This window comes from Uloborus diversus, chromosome 9, assembly GCF_026930045.1.
Source record: "Uloborus diversus isolate 005 chromosome 9, Udiv.v.3.1, whole genome shotgun sequence".
Classification (NCBI taxonomy): Eukaryota; Metazoa; Arthropoda; class Arachnida; order Araneae; family Uloboridae; genus Uloborus; species Uloborus diversus.
The window spans coordinates 63371486-63390258 of record NC_072739.1 but is presented as its reverse complement, the minus strand read 5'-3'; the positions used below and the strand labels follow the sequence as shown (position 1 = coordinate 63390258).

Here is an 18773-nt window from a genome sequence, read left to right as displayed (position 1 = left end):
TTTTGTACTATCTTTGGTGACGTTAAGGTAACCGAGAAGCTTCAGCGGATCTTTCTGAATATTTTTCGATATTAATATCTGAAAAATACAACTAAAGACGTGTCTCCGATTGATGGGGGATGCCGGATGCCTAGCACCGTGAAAATTTACGTAAGCTATCCGGAATTTTTTAGAAATGGAAGCCCCAAAATCGTATTTTAGGCATCGTTTGATAACGATGGGACAAAGAGCGGTTGGGGATTCAGTGTGCCTTCAAGAACTTTTTTTGAAAATGAAGTCAATTTCAGGTTAGTTTAGGCAGGAAGGGTTTGGTGGCTTCACGGAACCATCTAAAAACGAAAGTTTGAGCTATAGTGATTATGTTGGAGAGAAGGGGGATCTGCCGTATTTTCTCCAAAGTTCTTCGAAACTGATGACTGAAAAACGCAATTTTAGTTTGTTTTTGAGTACGTTAAGTGAAAGGGGGTAGGATTGGGGGCCTCTCTAGAGACGCTAATTCAGACCATCTTTGGTAGTAATCTTAGGGAATGAATTTCAGGGCCCTCTACCGTAAAAATTTCAAAAAAGAAATTTGAAAAATACCATTGAGCAATTTTTGATGACGTTAGGAAGGGCTGTCCCCAAAAAAGACATTTGGATTTTGGAGCTATCATTTTTAGGCTATGATTGATTACATTAAGGTAGAAAGGGTGAATAAGAGACTTAATTGGATCCTTAAAATCGGTGGTTCAACCAGCGAAATTTTCCGTAATTAAAGTCCTAAAAACGCAGTTTGAAGCCTTCTTTAGTCTTGTCAAGGCATCTTTTTGGATCTTCGTTTTGGCTTTTGGAGTCACACTTAAAATTTGTAACCCAGGGCAAAGGCTCTGTCCTCGTATCTGATCTGAAACCGGGCAGTTCATTCGTGATTTTAATTAGAAAAAATTAGTGTAAAGGGGGAAAGTTAAAAATTTTAGTTCGTTGGTTATATATGTTTGACTCTCAAGGGAGCCCCCATTTTCCATTGTCTCTCTAGTCTCCACGCATCCACGACTGCCGGACACAGAATTTGTCGTTTGAAATACTTGGGAGAGTATCCTATCAGCATTTTTGTTTTACATAAAATATGTCTTCATTGTTAAGGGTCAATAACAGCTTGGGAGGCTGGGGATGAGCATTAGTGGCCTTTAGAAGGCACCCTTTCATGCTTCGGGGGGGGGGGGGGATTTTCGTTATTGCCGCTCCCCTGTATCCATGTCTGATTACCAGTTCTGTCACAAATTTTGCAACCAAATGAAGCATGTGAGTAAAGAGTTGATATTAATGGATAATGGAGCAACACAATGTGCTCTAACATTCCATTTTTCTTAATATGCTATGCTGTTGAAAATTGGCACTTTGATAATTGAACATTTAAAATTCTGCATATTTATTCGACTTATTATGTTATCTTGAGAAATTCTTGAGGAATTGTGCTTGATTAAAAGAACTATATGATGCGGCCTGCGGCCGTCCCTTGCTTTGGTCGCCCTTGTGCGGTGCACACTCTGCACACCTGCTAGGATTAGCCCTGAATTTTTAATAACGTACTTTAAAACAGCTAGTAAACTTTTAAGTGCAAAAACCACAGCTGTTTTCAATATCTGAATAGGTAACATAATTAAGAGTTTTTGAAAATATACATATTATAAAATATTACACACTTCTTTCTCTTTCAGGATGCCTTTAACACATTCTAAGCAGCTTTTCTGCTTAACTTCTTCCTAAATGAAAGAAAAAAAAAATCTATAACAATTGCAAAAACATGCGAAGTTTGCAGGCAAACATTTATAACTTTTTTTACAGCAATTATTTTCTAAGAGCCTTCTTTGATCCGTGGACCAGCAGGAGCTTTTAATAAAAAAAATCGTGGACCAGTGATGGTTTTTCTTCTGCTTCTTCTTCTTTCTTTCCTCCTTTTTTTTCCGTAAAAAGCCCTTAACTGCATTTGAGGACCTTGAATAGCATGTGAATTTTGTTTAGGGACCGGTGAGGTTTTTCCCTTTTTTCTCATTTTGAAAAAAAAAAAAAAACTTTTGCGAACCGCTGAGGTTTTCTTCTTTTTTTGCAAAATATAATAATAATATTAACAACTGAATTAATAAATATATAATTGAAACTTTAGTTAGTGCTAAAGAACTCTTACAAAGATATTAAAATGCTAAAAATAAAATAAGTAATCACTGCAGTTATACAGAATGAACATTGCTGAAAAATCACAGAAAAGTACGAAAATTAATCATAAATCATAAATTGTCGTATAGGATATTATTTTTATTATAATGGTGTTTTGTTTTATTGGGTAAGGAAAATTTTTTAAAGTGGACCAGCAAAACTCTCCTGGGACCCGTCAAATTTTTCTACGGACCGATCCCCGTCTGCCGGTTGAGAATCGCAGCTCTACACTTAAGTGGCAAAAATGAGGTTTCTTTTTCAAGTTCCTGATCATTGCTTTACCTTCTGAATAAGCTAACTCACATAGTAATTTTTATTTGATGTGCATAATGTACTTTATTTGATATTAAAATTAATGAAACTGGAAAAATTGTTGGACATGTTTTTAAACAGACTGGCTGCCTAGCCTATTCGTTTACTGCCCAACCACGGATTGAACGGAATTGGAAAAATAATAGTAAAGACAAGTCTATCTGAATGAGGGGGGAAAGAAAAAGTTTGATATGCGTGTACCGTTCATTTGAATGAGACTTTATTTAATTTAGAGGCTAACATACACCTGCATATGCTGCCATCCCTAAAAACTAATAGATGCGTCCATTTCCGCCTGTAAACCGGATGTTTGCTTTTCACACAACCTGTGGTCAGACAGGATGAAGGCGGAACAGCAGAAATTTTCTACGCCATGGCCCAGGTTCAAATATTACATAGGGTATGAACCTTATATAGAATTTCTTCCACTCATATTTGAATCTCACTTTAATCAATAAATCCCTCAGTGATCCATAATGGCACAAGGTGGGGGGGGGGGTATTATCATTGAAATGAACTTACCACTCATTGTAAAGATTGAAACCAAAACATCTAAAAATGATTTTAAGCTTCATAAATCAATTAAAAAAATATTTTTAGAAATAATATTTTTAAAAAAATATTTAAAAATATATTAAATTTTATTTTTAAAAATAATATTGAAAAAAAAAATAATTAAATATAGTTAGTTAAATGCACTTACTTTACTTGGTTCATTGTTTTTCTGAGAAACATTATATAAACATTTCAATCAAACCAGGCTGTTGTGCAATACACACTGTCAGAAACTCTAAAATGGCAACCTTTAGCCGAACATTTTCATACTGAAAGCAGAGTCTAGCCAAGAAATGATCACGGATTGCTTCAGCTTCAGAACCAAAGCAAGCTAGTAGAGACATGGGAAATTCCTAGATAACGAGTAGTCAATGACACAATAAGCAACAAAAATATCACATGTCAGTAAAAGTGATCAATTAATCTCTGCAGATCTTGTTTGGTATATTTAATGTTATTTCCTGCTTCTAATATATTGAAGAAAAGTGCCCTTTTAAACAATGAACTTGTAGCTTTGTTTCAGGAAGTTGTAAAGGGGGAGGGGACAAAAACCTTTTGTTTCCCCTACATAAATCCCTGTGTACATGGATAAATGAGGAGTAGTGAAATAAAATTAAGGGAAAACTAGCTATAAAATTGAGATAAGACAAACTATTATTCATTTCCTGCAGCAAAAAAGAAAATTTCTGAATTTATTTCTTTTTTAAAAGTGACCACAAACATTTTACTTTCAATTTTTTTTTTTTTTCAAAAATTTCAATATTATTAACTGCACCTTGAAAAAAAGTAGCATATAATACTTGGGTGCACAGGGAAACAAAATTATTTTGCAGCTTAAACTTACAAAATGAGAGTTTTCATGTGGAATACTAAACACAAAAAAATATTTAAGCAAAAAAAAAGGAACTGGAATATAGAAATGATAAACTTCTGAACACATTAATTAGTATCAAGAAATTAGCAATTAATCAGTCTTTCCCCCAAGTTTAAATAAACCTCTCTGAGGAGAAAAATCAAAGCCCCATACCCCATTTGCATTTTTTCTCAACTATTCCCAGTGCACACAGTGACACAGTCAAAATGTGAAACATTGCGCAATTAATATGAACAGTCCCTATTTTTTTTTTCTAAATGCTTTCAAAAAAATTTTTTTTCCAATACTGTTTCCAAATTTTATTTTGCATAAAATCTTTTTTAAAAAAATGTTAATAAAACGTAAAATAGAAAAGCATAATAATGTAGGGAAAGCATGTGTGTGTAGGGAAAGCATGTGTGTGTAGGGAAAACTACCAACCTTTTCTATACAAGTACGTTTCCTATAATTATTTGATTAATTTTATAAGTTTTCCCGTTTTCTTCTTCACTAGTAATGATTATGATACATTTCTAAAATAGAAAACCTTTATGCAATACAAGATAAAAAGTAGTTTTACTAGTTTCATTGAGAAGTGAGAACACCCTATTATCATAAATTGAAAAAGATGAATTAACATAAAACAGAATGAAAAATGTGGTAGTGAGAAGCAAAGGGATGTAAGTGAACTTTTTAAAGGTTTGAGAAAAATGCATTTGAAGATCCTAGGTAGGCTTTCATTGATTTTTTTTCTAAATCCCGCAGTATAGCAGCACCAACCAGGGCTACTAGTACTTTTCCTTGCACCAATGCAAAGGAGAGGTTCTCATACCAGTTGTACAGGTTAAGGCCCCTATATATATGAGCTGGCGCATCAGCTTAAGATCAACCTTTTTTGATCGGAGAGAGTATTTGAGTGGTTGTCATTTCGGGAAAGTAATCGCGTTTGGTGATTGTTCTCTGCGAGCGATTATTAGCAGAACATGAATTGTTTATTAAATAAAGTATTATTTTTGGCAAATTTGGCGAAACCCAAAACTTTGCTGTGGTAAACCTAGCAGCGCAGCAATGAAAATCCGATCCAAAATAGCTAAAGTTAAGCTGAGGCGTCGGCCTGTCTATATAGTGGCTCCAGTACAGGTTATTTAGAAATTTTTAATTTCAGCACTTGCATCCCTTTGCTTCTCACTGCCTCAAATGTAAAATTATGGCAAAAAATGTAATTCTATTGAAAAGCATTTAATTTCCACCACAAACCATTGTTTCAGAAATTTTACATTATAAATGTAGAAAATATTTAGAAGGATACATGTTAAAATGAAGAAAATATAAATAAACCAGTTAGTTTAAGTTCATCATTAACTATTATGAACTGCAATACCTTTGCAAATCTTTTAAGAAGTTGAATGGCTAATATTGCTAAATGGGGATTGTAACGCTGAAATGCGTAATGTGCAACCATGAGCACAACTTGTGGTTGAGTAGTATGTCCGGGAGTAGAAAATAGTACAGCTTCCAAGGGAGACACCTCAGTCTTGGAGCTTTTCACACAGAAATTGTTACGTAGTAGCAACAGACGATTCAGCACTGATAAAGATAAGCGTATCATTGAAGCAACTTGTTCACCCAACTCACTAAAAATGGAGAGAAAAAAAAAACATTATTAAAAAGCCATAAAGATCTAGAATGAAATTAATTCATTCAGATAAAAATTTTAATCATGTTATTATATTAACAATGATATTATAAACACATTTTACTGACAAAATAATAATAATAATAATAATAATAATAATGTTCAGAAAAAATCAACCTGTCTTGCTTGAGTACTGTTTGTTGAACAACTTCTTCTCCTGTACAAACTATTTTTAATAAAGTTTGACCAGCTTCAAAGTTTAATAAACTGTATATACAAAGTTCTTGTGCTTCTTCCCTATGGATTTTTAGAAAAGTTTCCCTTAGTTTTAACAAATTAGAATCTCACAAAAATAAGAGAACATTGTACATACAACTTTATGAACTACAATAAAAGAAAACATATAAATAAGAAGGAAAAACAGCACTTTTAAAATCATTGTAGATATCGTCGCTTCAGGGCAACAGTAGGATATCTTAGTGTTATTCCTGGGATTAGATTTCTTAGTGTTGCTCTGAGGCGACAATACGCATGTTGCGTTAGCAATTCCTAGGGTAAAAAAAGTGGAAGGGGGGGGGGGATTCCTAGGGAAAGATATGTCAAATATATATATATATTGATGCTGTAAGATGATATACTGTAGAGTCAAGTCAACACAAAAAGTCATGTTTAAGGTTTTTACCTGTTCTGAAATTGTTATATCTGCCAGAGACAATGTATTTATTGTTTTTCATTCAAAATTTACATACAAAAGTTGCCTAAACCCTTTCGATTTTTGAGCATTTTGAACAAGGTGGGACTATACTATAAACTGTTGTCTTTGAACTTAAACTTGTTTTTAAAAAAATCCAGTCTATTTTTTGTTCAGCTGTTATGCAATAAAATGAATATAAGAGTAGAATTTATGTACTAACCCTGCATAATTCAACAATTCAAAGATGCACAAACAAATATTTAAGAATGTGCCAGATAGCAGAAAATATCCACTTATATTTTACAAAGTTTATTTTATTTAGTTCTTGTATTAAAAAAAGGAAAAAGAAAATCACAGAAATAAAGAACGTAGAAAAAACCATCAATTACAAACTAAGTGATAGTAAACACACGTACACATATAATGCTATGTATCTGCAGGATGGGATGAGAGATGAAATTCCTTAATTTTCTAAAAATGAAGTCAAAACATGTACTATTTTTAAGTTTTCAACATTTCAGCCCATTTTCTAGGGATGCTGTTGTAACAATAGATTTTTAGATATTAGCAGTGTCCCAAGGTACAATACTTTCCTCTACATTACAGTATACATTCATATTATTTAAATGCATGCACATTTTCAGTTATTTAAAATACAAGCTAAATAAAAGCAATAGAATAATGAAAAGCATGTAGATTGATCAAAATGAACACATGGGGCAAGATGAAATGAGCAACTTCAATATTATTTAAGAGTATTTAATTTTCAAAACTCAGCCATTTCACTTGTTAAATGGATTTATCGACACAAATAAAACTTAGCCTGTACCATATCAAAATTATCCAACAAATTTTATTTACCTAATTACTTACTTACATTATTTCTTATTTACTTTATTACTTATTTACTTTATTACTTATTTACTTTATCACTTATTTATTAATCTGACAGACTATTTACTCATTAAACCAAAAATATCTTCCTCATTTCATCTTGAAGGTAAATTGAACTCAATTTCATTTACTTTCCAAATAAAAAACACAAAAGGTTCTAACAGTTTAATTCTTAAAACGTACTTATTTCATTTTAACATCGTTAAAATAAATCATTTGGAAATGAATTTCTCATCTTCTTCAGTTTTAATTTTAAAATATGTATTGTGTGAATATAAAAATGTCATACTTTTCCAAAAGTTGATTTAAAAACAAAAATTTAACCTTTTTCCTAAAGTACAGCAAAAAATGAAATGACAAATGATTTTGCAAACACTTACAATGATTTTGTCTTATGTTTATTCATAGGAAATAAATTGTGAAGTAGTTGAAGACATATTTGACCTATAATATACAAAAAGTATGAATAAATATCTTTTCACTAAACAGTGAGAATTTATATAAGCTAATTTTATAAATTTAATAATTTTTAATGCTTATCATTTTTGCTTCGTCAAGATATGTTTTGAGTATGCATCTAAATCAAAAGTGTTAAAGAAAATGTAAAGAAAAGAAAGAAGGAAAGGAAAATAAACGTTTAAATAACTAGTATTTTAAATAAAAAATAAGAAGAAGCAATTTTGTTCTCCTTATTTTTGAAGGTTTACTATGATTTTGTAAGAAATATTGCAGTTTTCTCACCGCCATCTCAAAATATTTTCACCTAATTTTTTAAAAATAAAGTTTCTTCATGTTTTGATTTGACAAAAAAATTATTATTATTATTAATAATAACAATAAACGTGCCTGTTTACATGACAGATGACTCTATGCTTGTCTGGCTTTGGGAGAAAGGCTATTGCCTAAAAAAGGTTTTTTAACGAATTATCGCCTTGCTGTTCTGAAACTTAAAACATGACGTACTTTTTTATCAGAGTTCCAGAAAATTACTGACCCTATAAACATTCTTAGTAGCAGGAGCCACTATATTTCTGGGTATGATGAAATATGCAGTCCCTGTCTACAACCTAGTCCTCCCTGCTCAAAAGGGAATGTCTTCTTTAGCAGACATCAAATTATCCTTTCTTGCCACAATTTATGAAAGGTACTCTGATGATAAGTGGGTACACATTTACTCTGATGGATTGGCTGAGTGAACCTCTGGAATAGCGCGCTCCGGCATCTTCTCCATTTTTTTTCAAATTAAACAACAATTGAATACGAAATCAGACAATTTTGATGCAGAAATCTAGGCAATCTATCTGGCTGTTCAAAGGATTGAAGAGATGCAAAATTTGTGCTCCTCATTGACTGTCAGGCTGCCATCTAATCTATTTCATCTTACAATCTGCTTCCTACAACCATTGAATTATAATGTAAGAACATTATCAATACTCTCCTAACTTCCGGTAAGAAGATCATTTTACAATGGATTCCAAGCAATTGTGACTTATGGAGTAATGAAAATGCAGACACACTTGCAAAAGAGGCTTCTCTCTTGACCCCTCCTGAGTCCCCTGCAAATCTGCGAAAAATCAAACTTTTGCTCAAGCAAAAAGTTCATAAACACCGCACAGACTCCAGTAGGGAAAAAATTGTCAGCAAATCGTGGGATAGTCCTTTGTCATCTTGCATTCCCAGGAACCTACCTAGAGCTATAGGGGTCTCTCCTTTCCGCCTGCTGACAGGACATGACCTCTTTCGGGCTCATCTACATCGTTTTAGACTGGTGGACTCTCCTAACTGCATATTGTGTGACGAAGGAGTTAACATGAATGGCAGGCACCTCTTCGACTGCTCTGCACTCCGGAAGGACTGCGATTCCTTCATTTAAGACGATCTCCCCAAAAAGAGATTCATCATTATTACAGTGGATGGCAAGAATTCGTATGCGCGAAAGAGCAAATAGTTGAATGTTTTACCCTATTGACTATTTGAAGGACGTAATTAAAAAATAATAATAACAAATGCATAAATTAAAATAAATATATGTAAAAAAACCCCTCTAAACATGGGTTTTAGATCTACACTATTAGTTGGAACCTCATTTTTAGATCTACACAACTGAAGCACGAAACGAGTGACCAGACCAGTATTGTTAAAAAAAATATATTGCCATCGCTTCCTTTATGTGTTTTTAATTTGATTCAAGCTAGTTTTCTTTGCTTGTATAATTTGCTTGTAATTCGGTTGAAAATATGCGCAATCCTTGCTTAGATTTTACATACATTTTTTATTCACTGTTATCATTTTTAGACATAGTTTAAATGTATTCAACTGTTATTGAATTTTTTTAAAGTTATTGCACACAGTAGTACAGTTTTCACCTGATTTTTAGATTATCTGCTAAATTCGCGGTTATCGTAACCGTACCACCCTATTCCACGAATAATCGGGAGTTTACTGTTTCAGTGAAATTTTTATACTCCAACCCACTTTCTGCTGCTGATCATTTACTAAGGGAAGTCTTTGCAGCAACTTAGGAAAAGCTCAAATTTATTACCAGGATCATACATATTGTTAACCTAACCCTAATTATATCACCTAAGAATCGGAAAGCAATATGTGATTGATTCCCTTTCAATAAGCAGTAAGATATTATGTTAAAACTTACTATGATTGGAAATATTTGAACACTATTTTTCCCCTCCGATTTGTGGGGAAAAAAATAATGTGCTGGAAGTCTGGGAGGGGTTTTAACAACACAAACTCCTTCCATGGCTCTGCTACAGCCTGGGCAACATTTCTGTTTCACAAGTTTTTTTTTAATTATACCTTTTTTGTACAGTTAAATTAAGAGAGAAGAACAAAAAGTAACATTTTAAACTTGAAATATAATGGTCCTGTGTAAGAAAAATTCCTCTCCTGGTAAGCAAAAATGGCATAGATGCCAGGAGAGCACAGTAAAATGTAATATAGTTAAAGATAGTTCCCTTTATTTTTCCCAAACTAAGCTTTTTATAAAGACTCAACACAACTTCTTTTTTTAATTTAAAGCCTTTTTTTATTTTTAAAGAATTTATGATCAGAAAATGTTAGGTTCTTTTAGAATCAGCCACATACATATTAAGAATTTTTTAACACCTACACTCTTTTTACACAAAATAACTAAAAAAAATAAGAAACTATTCTGATTAATTAGAAGAAAAAATTGAATACTAACCCATAAGTAAACGTTGATTGGGCTCTGAATAATACCATTTGTGAAAGTAGGAAAATATTTCTCTCATAATATAGACTACACAAGCTAGAAAATTTTCATTTTCTGAAGCTGCATTCTAAAAATAAAATATCAAAGTAGTTATTTTTTATTAAATATAAAACAGGAATATCTGAATAGCATAAATAATTAAAATGCATAAGACTAAAACATGATAAAGAATAGTGACAAACACTTACACACAATATAGATGTGAAGATATTGTTTTATGGCATGCAAACATAATACAGCACAGTCGGATTATACGCGTATATGGAAAAACCTTGATTACTTGAACCTCTTTCATCCAAAACTCTTGGTTACTCAAAATTCTTTAAATTTTTAATTTTGATAGGTAACAAGATCAATCATTTAAATTTAAATATAGTAAATTGTTCTGTTTCATTTATTATTCAGAGCTTATTATGAATATTTGCTCAAATCAACATGATGCTTTTGTTTGCCTCATTTCACTAGCAATACTCCACACATGAAGCAGAACAATTGACTGAATAGTTATTCTGATGTCACAAAGAAGGGCATTGTACTTCAAGAGTGAGAGTTCAAACTAAAATGTGAAAGGAGTTTCTGCGCACTTGTAAACTTTGGAAATGATCAATTATTGCGTGGATGCCACATACTGCAATGTAGGAAACGAAACTTCTAAACAAATGTTCGCTATTTAAAACCACTTCGGTACACAACCTTAAAAAAACTATGTATTTGTGCTTCAAATAGAAGTTTTAAAATCAATGGTAAAAATGACAAGTAAAAACGACAGGGTTCAAATTAGATCAATGGCAAACTCAAGAAAAAAATGAATTTAAAAACAATTGCCAAAGAAGTGAAGAGAGCCATGGAACTTCTTTAAATAGCACGACAAACAATTTCAAGGGGAAAAAAAAATTCTTGTGACTGATGACCATTTTTCTTAACTTTTTTATTGCTTTATCTTTAATGCTTTCAGTGTTCGTAAATTGAAAATGTTGATTATCACTATACAATAATTTTGAATTGTAATGTCTGTTGCCGATACTTAATTCAAAATATATATTGTTAATTACATCATTAAGATATTTTGACACTAAATATTTAGATTACAAACAGCATTTAAACACTAATTTAAATTTTAATAAAAAGAAGTAGCAACAGTAATACACCAATAGCTATAAAACCATGATTATTATTATTATTAGATATCATAGCTATCTAATTGATCGGTAAAAATTCTGAGAATTAAATGGTCAATTAATCAAATGTTTAGTCACCTCTATTCATGCATTAATTATTACAAGACATGAATTGGGCTGTGCGATGCATTATAATACCATTATTTATCGATTCATTTACTACCTCAGTTTCGATATCAATAGAATTAACATGGGAATGGAACAAAAGGAGCATTGCCACCTGTTATAAGGTATAAACTACCTTAATGGTCTCAAATAAAAAAATAATGCTGTTTAATAGGATCAGTGCAGCTATTTTAGTTTGTTAAATTTAACAGAACCTCAATAGAAAGACTCAAGCTTAATGTAATCAAGATCTTTGGTTAACGAAAACAAGCAAACATTGATTGTAGTTTTAAGAATTATAAAAAATGTTAGCATCATTGAAAAACAATTGTGTTACATAAAATTTAAATATTTTATTAATTAGATAATTTTTGGGGCACTATAAATTGACACATAAATCAGAATATACTCAGGTCCATCATTTAGGGGGAAGTGGAGGGGGCGGGGTAATTACCCACTAGCACTTTGAAAAACAATTGTGTTTACTATATTTGGGCACAGTTTTGTTGTTTTTCAATGCAAAATATACATTAAGATACATCATTGCAACATCTTCTCGCCCAGGAAATTTTGAATCCACTTCTCCTCACCTGGAGAGTGAAATATCGTGGTATTAAAATTTTGATATTGCACAGCTCTAGATATGAAATGAAATTTCGATGTGAAACAGGTCATATAACTTGACAAATGAGTGAATTTTACTTGTGATGCTACATAACACTAATTACATCTACAATACTACAGTATATAAAATAGCAATTTTACTTATGCTATTCATATAATTATATTTTAAGTTCTGTTTATTTATTAAGATACTAGCTGCATTGCCCGTCTTTGCACGGTCTACCTCGAAAATAAAAGTTATGTCAAGTGATACATGTTCAACAGATTCGATTAGAAATAAAAAAATACTGTAAAATTCCCTGTCAAAATTATTATTCTCAAAGAAAGAAAACAGCAAATCAAAAGTTCCCGAAAAACGTAAACGCAACCCCCCATAAATACAACTGAAATCTTAAAAAAAAGAAAAGAAAGAAGATAAATTGCCAAATAATAATCCAAAGGGGAAATTTTTACCTCAAAACAAAAACAAAATTTATTTAGTCACAGCCGAGGAAAAAGAAGTGGCAACCTTCTGAATGCTAATTTAAAATAAGATCGCGCTAACCTTAATTTTCCGATTTAAATTATCTGTTCCGTTAGGCTTAGCAGTGCTTTTTAATTTTTTCCCAGTGATTTTACAGCCTTTTTTTTAACTCGAAGGAAATGAATGATCTCTTTGTGTGTTTTTCGTTGGCTTTCGAATGGGACCTGAATCAAAGAAATTGGATAATTACTTCGGGTAAAAAAAGCCATTTAATGCCTTTTCGGGTCTTAAAATTAAAATTTGAACGGTTCGGTTCTTTTTTGGCGTTTGAAAAGCCCCCTATGTTCCTTCTTGGGTGCCCAAGTACCTACCAGCCAAATTTGGTTCAGAAAGTAAACTGGTTCGAAGTAAACTGTGGATTTTGTATAGGGAACATACACACACATATATATACCCACATACACATATTCTTAGTTTTATTTATATAGATTTATTTATGAATGTGGTTGATAAATTTTAAACTGAAACTTATTATGTATTCAGCATTTTACGCAAGCAAAGACTTAGTAAATAGCTTACCTCTGAAACATTCAATACTAAATTCAAGAAAGCAAGGCACACAGAATATTCCCCAGATATGCATTCACGGGACGCAATCAGTTGACCAATAATCCCAATATTCATGCATATACCACTACAAAACAAAAGGAAACTTGAGTAGTAAATTTTAAGAGATAAAGTGAAAAAAGAGACTGAAATATTTATGAGGTAACACATCTATCTGAAATATTAAGGTACTTCAATCTTTTTTCAAAAATTAGCTTTTCTATTTTAGATGTACAATATGTACGTACAATTCATTAAAATAGCAATATGTAATTACAATTTAGACCAGAAATTTTGTAACTGTACTAGTATAATGCAGATGACGTATTAAGCACTGATACTCAGGTGTAAAATTGTTTTAATAACTTAAATCAGATAATTGAGTTAATAACACGAGTTTAAGTAGGCCGGTAAATCTGAACTTTCTAGAAATCCGAACAGGACTAAGACCGAAATTATTTTTCATTTCTATGGTTTCACTGCAGGCAGAAAAAAAAAAATCTTACCTCACACGATCCATTATGTTCTTAGGAACGCTTGTCATGAAAGGAAGAAGACGTATTTGGGATAACTGTTGCCATACATCTGACACTTCATCTCTTGACAATATAGCTGCTATATCAATACAAACAGAAATAAGCTCCAAGGAAGGTGATGTGCTGCTAATATGCCTGGAATTAAAATTTGAAATTGCAAAAAAATGTTATGTATCACACAAACAGCCATGTTTATTCAAAATCAAGACTACTTCAAAATTGAAAGAATGTTGAAAGATAGGCATTAAATTCAAACTAGTCACATATATTATCCACAATCAGGACTTTATTATTGCAGGAGGGCAAGTTGAGAGCTGCTCCAAGGCATCCGAAAATATCTAATTTTTTTTAGCACAAGAAAGATTGAAAGGCCAGTGAGGGCCTATTCTATTTTTCGTTTTAAAATTTCTTCTTAAGCGAGCCCACACACTCGATACGTCTTCTTCAAGATCGATATAAAAACTGAAGGTGTAACAATGCAGTGATGCATCATATACACAACAAAATATAAAGTTTGTTTGCCTTCCAAAGATCAGTCACAATTGTTTGGCTGGTGGGCAGCGTTTTGGAATTTCAATTGGTGGCAAAAAGAGGAAGCTCAAGGTGAAACTAGAGCAAACAGCACTTTCTTATGGTGCAGGGAATCTTATAGAGGAATTTTTCTATTTTTACAGCAAAATACATTAGGGTTCATTGTAACCCCTCCATCTTTCTAGGTACATGGTTCAACACTTGCCCTGTTTAGATGTTAATCACTAAATGATTAAATAGGTTCATGAAAAGTCAGAAAGCTTTATTGCATCAAATACGATAATAATCGATTTATTGAAGAACAAAACATGAGAGGGGGCCACGCAAACTTCCGTCTTTTTTGTGTTTAACTAATTTTATGACTATTTTGTAGCAAAAGGAAATAACAATGTCTCAAATTTTCGATTTAGCATTATAATTAGTTATTTCCGTTAATTTTGTTCAATATTTCCAGCTGCTCAATCACTGTAACAAGCTTTAAAAATTGTCAGTCACTGACTATCCTTCTAATTTCATTGTCCTTAACAATGCATTAAAATTTATGCACATTTACATTTCAGTAATTTGAAATTTAACACGGAATTTTCATTGAATTATGAGTACATTTATATTTTATGCAAAACATTTTTTAACTTCTGATCAATTTTCTGTACTTGAAGTTGAGTCAATTTTGATTTGCAATATTTAAAGTTTTTTAGCAGCTTTCCAATTATTTAACTCATTCTAAGTATGTTAAGAAGAGCTTTATACTCCCTCTACATGTCCATTCTGCTTAATAGATAATAATACATATGACAATAAAAATGGAGAAGACAATTTTTAAAAATAATTTAAAGTATTTTCCTACCTGAAACATTCTTCTACCCTTGATGATTCTGCTGAAATATTTTTTATTTCTTCTAATGCAATCATAAGGGCAAAGATTCTGGAAAGCCTGGACAAGATACTAAAAGACCGATCCTCTTAGTTCTGGAACACTCCGCCAAGTCATAGCGCAGCATCCTGGTAGTGATGCTATGACTCTACTAGTTACTTTAAGAACGATTGACAGGGGCGGGAAGATGATCAATGAAAATTTACAACTTTTATTTAATTTTTTGTTAGTGACTTCTACTTTTATTATAAAGTTTTGTTGCCAATATATTGATGAAAAAAAAGGCTGTATTAAAAGTTCATTTTTTCAGTTGATCAAGTGAAATCATGGTGTGCGACTGACTTATTATTTGGTTATAAAAACAAGCAGGATTCAATTGTCTAATGCATGATGGGAAATTATTTTCACAGGCTTAAACATAAAATAAACCATATTGCAGAATTGATTATTCAATTAAACAAAATTAAGGGTAAAGATATATTTCCATTAAAGATACCAGTTAAAAATATGCACCTAAAATTGCAACAAGTCCTGAGCTCTTGAAATGTGCTCATTTTTTAATGGACGTCATTGTCATTTGTAGAAATAGAACCCAACCTGAAGTGTACCTTAATGTTACCTAGGATAAATGTCTGAATATTTTTATGCAGCAATGTTTTGTACAAGCTGGTATTCAGTAGCTGAAATGCCTCCCAAAAAATAAACTAAAGAACATTACCTTTGTAAAATTGAAAACATGGCATTTAAAATGTGGCTCAGTTGAAATCTCATTTCTGGTGCTGTCTCTAAAATATTCTTCACAAGTTTTCCAACAGTTATCATTCTTTTGATACTTTCTACAGGAATTAAAGCTGAAATGTTTAAAAAATGAAATCAACTTCATAAGAAAACATTTCAAATACTATATCACAAAATTTTACAAAGTCAAATACACCATCAGTCACAAAGTTAAGGAACCAAAAAAATTTTTTTTCATTCTATCAAAGTTTAAGGTCAAAGATTAATGATCTTCAATTCTTTATGCCAAGTAAAACATTAATTGAAACCTTGAACCTTTTTTTGCATCACATTTTTATTTTCATCAAAACATTACTATAAATGTAAACAAGATAACTGGTATTTGAAAATCCCCTGTGAACACTTTTCCTACTTACAATGTCAAAAATATGGTAATAAATACACATAAAATTTACAAAACAAAACTTTATAAATACCATAATTGAAAAAAAAAATCTTCTAACAAAACAATATACAATATTTATCTTTCAAAAATACTTTCAATCTCTTTACTTAATTCTTTATGCTTATTTTAAAATTTCGATTGAAAACTTGAATCTTTTTTAAAAATGCATTTATGCTTTCATTGAAACATTACTATAAATGCAAACAATATAATTGGTATTTAAAAATCATATACACACTTTTTAAAAACCTTCCCATTCACAAATGAGTCAAAAATATGGCATTTTCAATAAAAAGATATAGAATAACAAAACAAAACTTCATAAATACCAGAACTGAAAGACATTTCTTGTAACTTAAAGTAAAGTTCTCGTAAGCATATTTGCCATCCATTAACATCAACTTGCCACTGTATCACAGATGAGCTGTCTTTGTCTGTAAAATTGTATTTTTTAAACAAAGAGTGAAAAACATTTTATTTTCTGAAGTATTTAAAAAGGTGTAAAAAATTACCAGTCTCTTTGATAACGATTCCCAAGGTCCCTTTAGGCAATGTTATGCTGTCTGAAAAAATAAGAAAATGTTCGGTCTTATATAGGAAAAATAATCCAATTTTTTATTACTTAATCACTGAATGCTAACTGTTAGGTTTTTAGCCTATTTTTCTATAAAAGGGGAGACCACATGAAAGTAGACTAATAATATTCTAAAATTACAGTATACTTCCAACTATCTGGCCTACATAGGCCGGATGAAAATAAATCCAGGTAGACCATTCTATAAAATTAGCAGTAAGTTATCGCCCCTAAGCCAGGGCTAAAGCCCAGAACTACATGCAATATACCAGACAGCCCGATTATTACATCCTGAGACTGCAGTTTTGTTCTTATTAGAGCTCATCAGTCAGGAATAGTGAGAAACCGAGCTGGAGGCAGATGTCATTTCATTGAAGCTGAGAGTGCCAACAAACTGGTAGATCAATTGAATTTATCTCACCAGTGAGTGTCCGCAGCATGGAGCGGTTTGACTCGAATTGAAGACTACTGAAGTTTGTATACTAAAAGGATTTTTTTCTTAAATTCAATAAGGCATTATACTGTATGAACTTGATGTTAGGACATAGAAAAATGAGCTAGTTTAACTCTGTACGAGCTTCTCATTATTGCCTTCATGTACTTTATGAGTTTATTACGTACAAGAATGGAGACAATTTTTGTGCAGTTATAGCAATTAGGTTTTGAGCATGTATGAAATTGTAGTACAATTGTTTACATGCAAAACACAAGATTACATGAGCAATTTCTGAAAAAAAAAAGAAAGTTAGGTTTTTGAAACGGCATAAATGTCATTGATTCTAGTCTTGTGTGTGGCTTATCCCACTTGGTTGACAATAGCATCTGAACCAATATCATTAACCCCAAAATTTGCAGATACCCAAATACCGCATCAGGATTGGAGTTCAGTAGGCTCCTATCCCATCATATGCACATTGAAATATTTGATGGAGTAGCTTCAATGATGTTGCACTTTGTGCAAAGAGGACAAGCTTTCTGTCCCGCCGCATGACGTTGGGCACGCAGATGACATAAACGCAACCTGGCAATACTGCCGTGCTAAGCACAAAAGACATATCTGACACTGAGCACAAAATGATTAGCTGGTATTTAAAGTTTTACGCCGCAAGATAATACTTGATTCAAATTACACTTTTTCAGATTAAAAAAAAAAGAAAAAAAAATACTTCCCATTCACAAATGATCATAAAACATTGCATTTAGGTAAAATCAGGCCGAGGACTGCTGATGGCCTTTGAAAAAAGTGAGAAAGGTGACAAATTTGAAAACAAAGGTGACTAAAAGGTGACAAAAAAAGTAACAAAAAGGTGACCAAAAGCAATTTGTTAAGAACTCAAAAAACAGAAAAGGATTATCTCTTTTTACTGACTTTTACCAAAATAGCCTATATGCTTTTTGTAAAGATTTCTACAGTTTCACTTTCAATAGATGTTTTAATTTTTTTCCATTTTCTTAGCTTCATCTTCACAATCCTTTCTTCTTTGCTCTTCTTTTTGCTTCTGTTTCAATTCCAAATCCTTTTTCCTTTTACATTCCTCCATGTATGTTGTGTAATTTGCGTGTGCTTATTGTGCACATTTAATCATTTCTGGACCAATTGGTAAAGAAAGCAAATGAGGATATTCTTTTACAGTGTCTTTAACTATAAGTATGCTGTTTTAAAATCTTTCAGTCCTTGCTGTCTTATTTTTACCAAAAAGATGCTTTGAAAT

General features: G+C 31.8%; 2 protein-coding genes across 2 annotated transcripts in view; both read right to left on the bottom strand.

Moving 5' to 3' along the window:
• Window positions 1-5844, bottom strand: part of LOC129230274 (nucleoporin Nup188-like) — a 50103-nt gene extending 44259 nt beyond the window's left edge. Inside the window, exons 1-4 of the mRNA XM_054864674.1 lie at window positions 5727-5844; window positions 5295-5547; window positions 3209-3413; window positions 1683-1742 (exon numbers count right to left, since the gene is read on the bottom strand). The gene's annotated coding sequence lies outside the window, so the exon portion shown is untranslated. The remainder of the gene's footprint in view (window positions 1-1682; window positions 1743-3208; window positions 3414-5294; window positions 5548-5726) is intronic.
• LOC129230273 (nucleoporin NUP188-like) overlaps window positions 3240-18773 on the bottom strand; it is a 38602-nt gene continuing 23068 nt past the window's right edge. Inside the window, exons 14-22 of the mRNA XM_054864673.1 lie at window positions 17000-17050; window positions 16817-16921; window positions 16023-16155; window positions 13870-14034; window positions 13337-13451; window positions 10340-10454; window positions 7518-7581; window positions 5295-5547; window positions 3240-3413 (exon numbers count right to left, since the gene is read on the bottom strand). Of these exons, the coding sequence (XP_054720648.1) occupies window positions 3240-3413; window positions 5295-5547; window positions 7518-7581; window positions 10340-10454; window positions 13337-13451; window positions 13870-14034; window positions 16023-16155; window positions 16817-16921; window positions 17000-17050 (1175 nt within the window). The remainder of the gene's footprint in view (window positions 3414-5294; window positions 5548-7517; window positions 7582-10339; window positions 10455-13336; window positions 13452-13869; window positions 14035-16022; window positions 16156-16816; window positions 16922-16999; window positions 17051-18773) is intronic.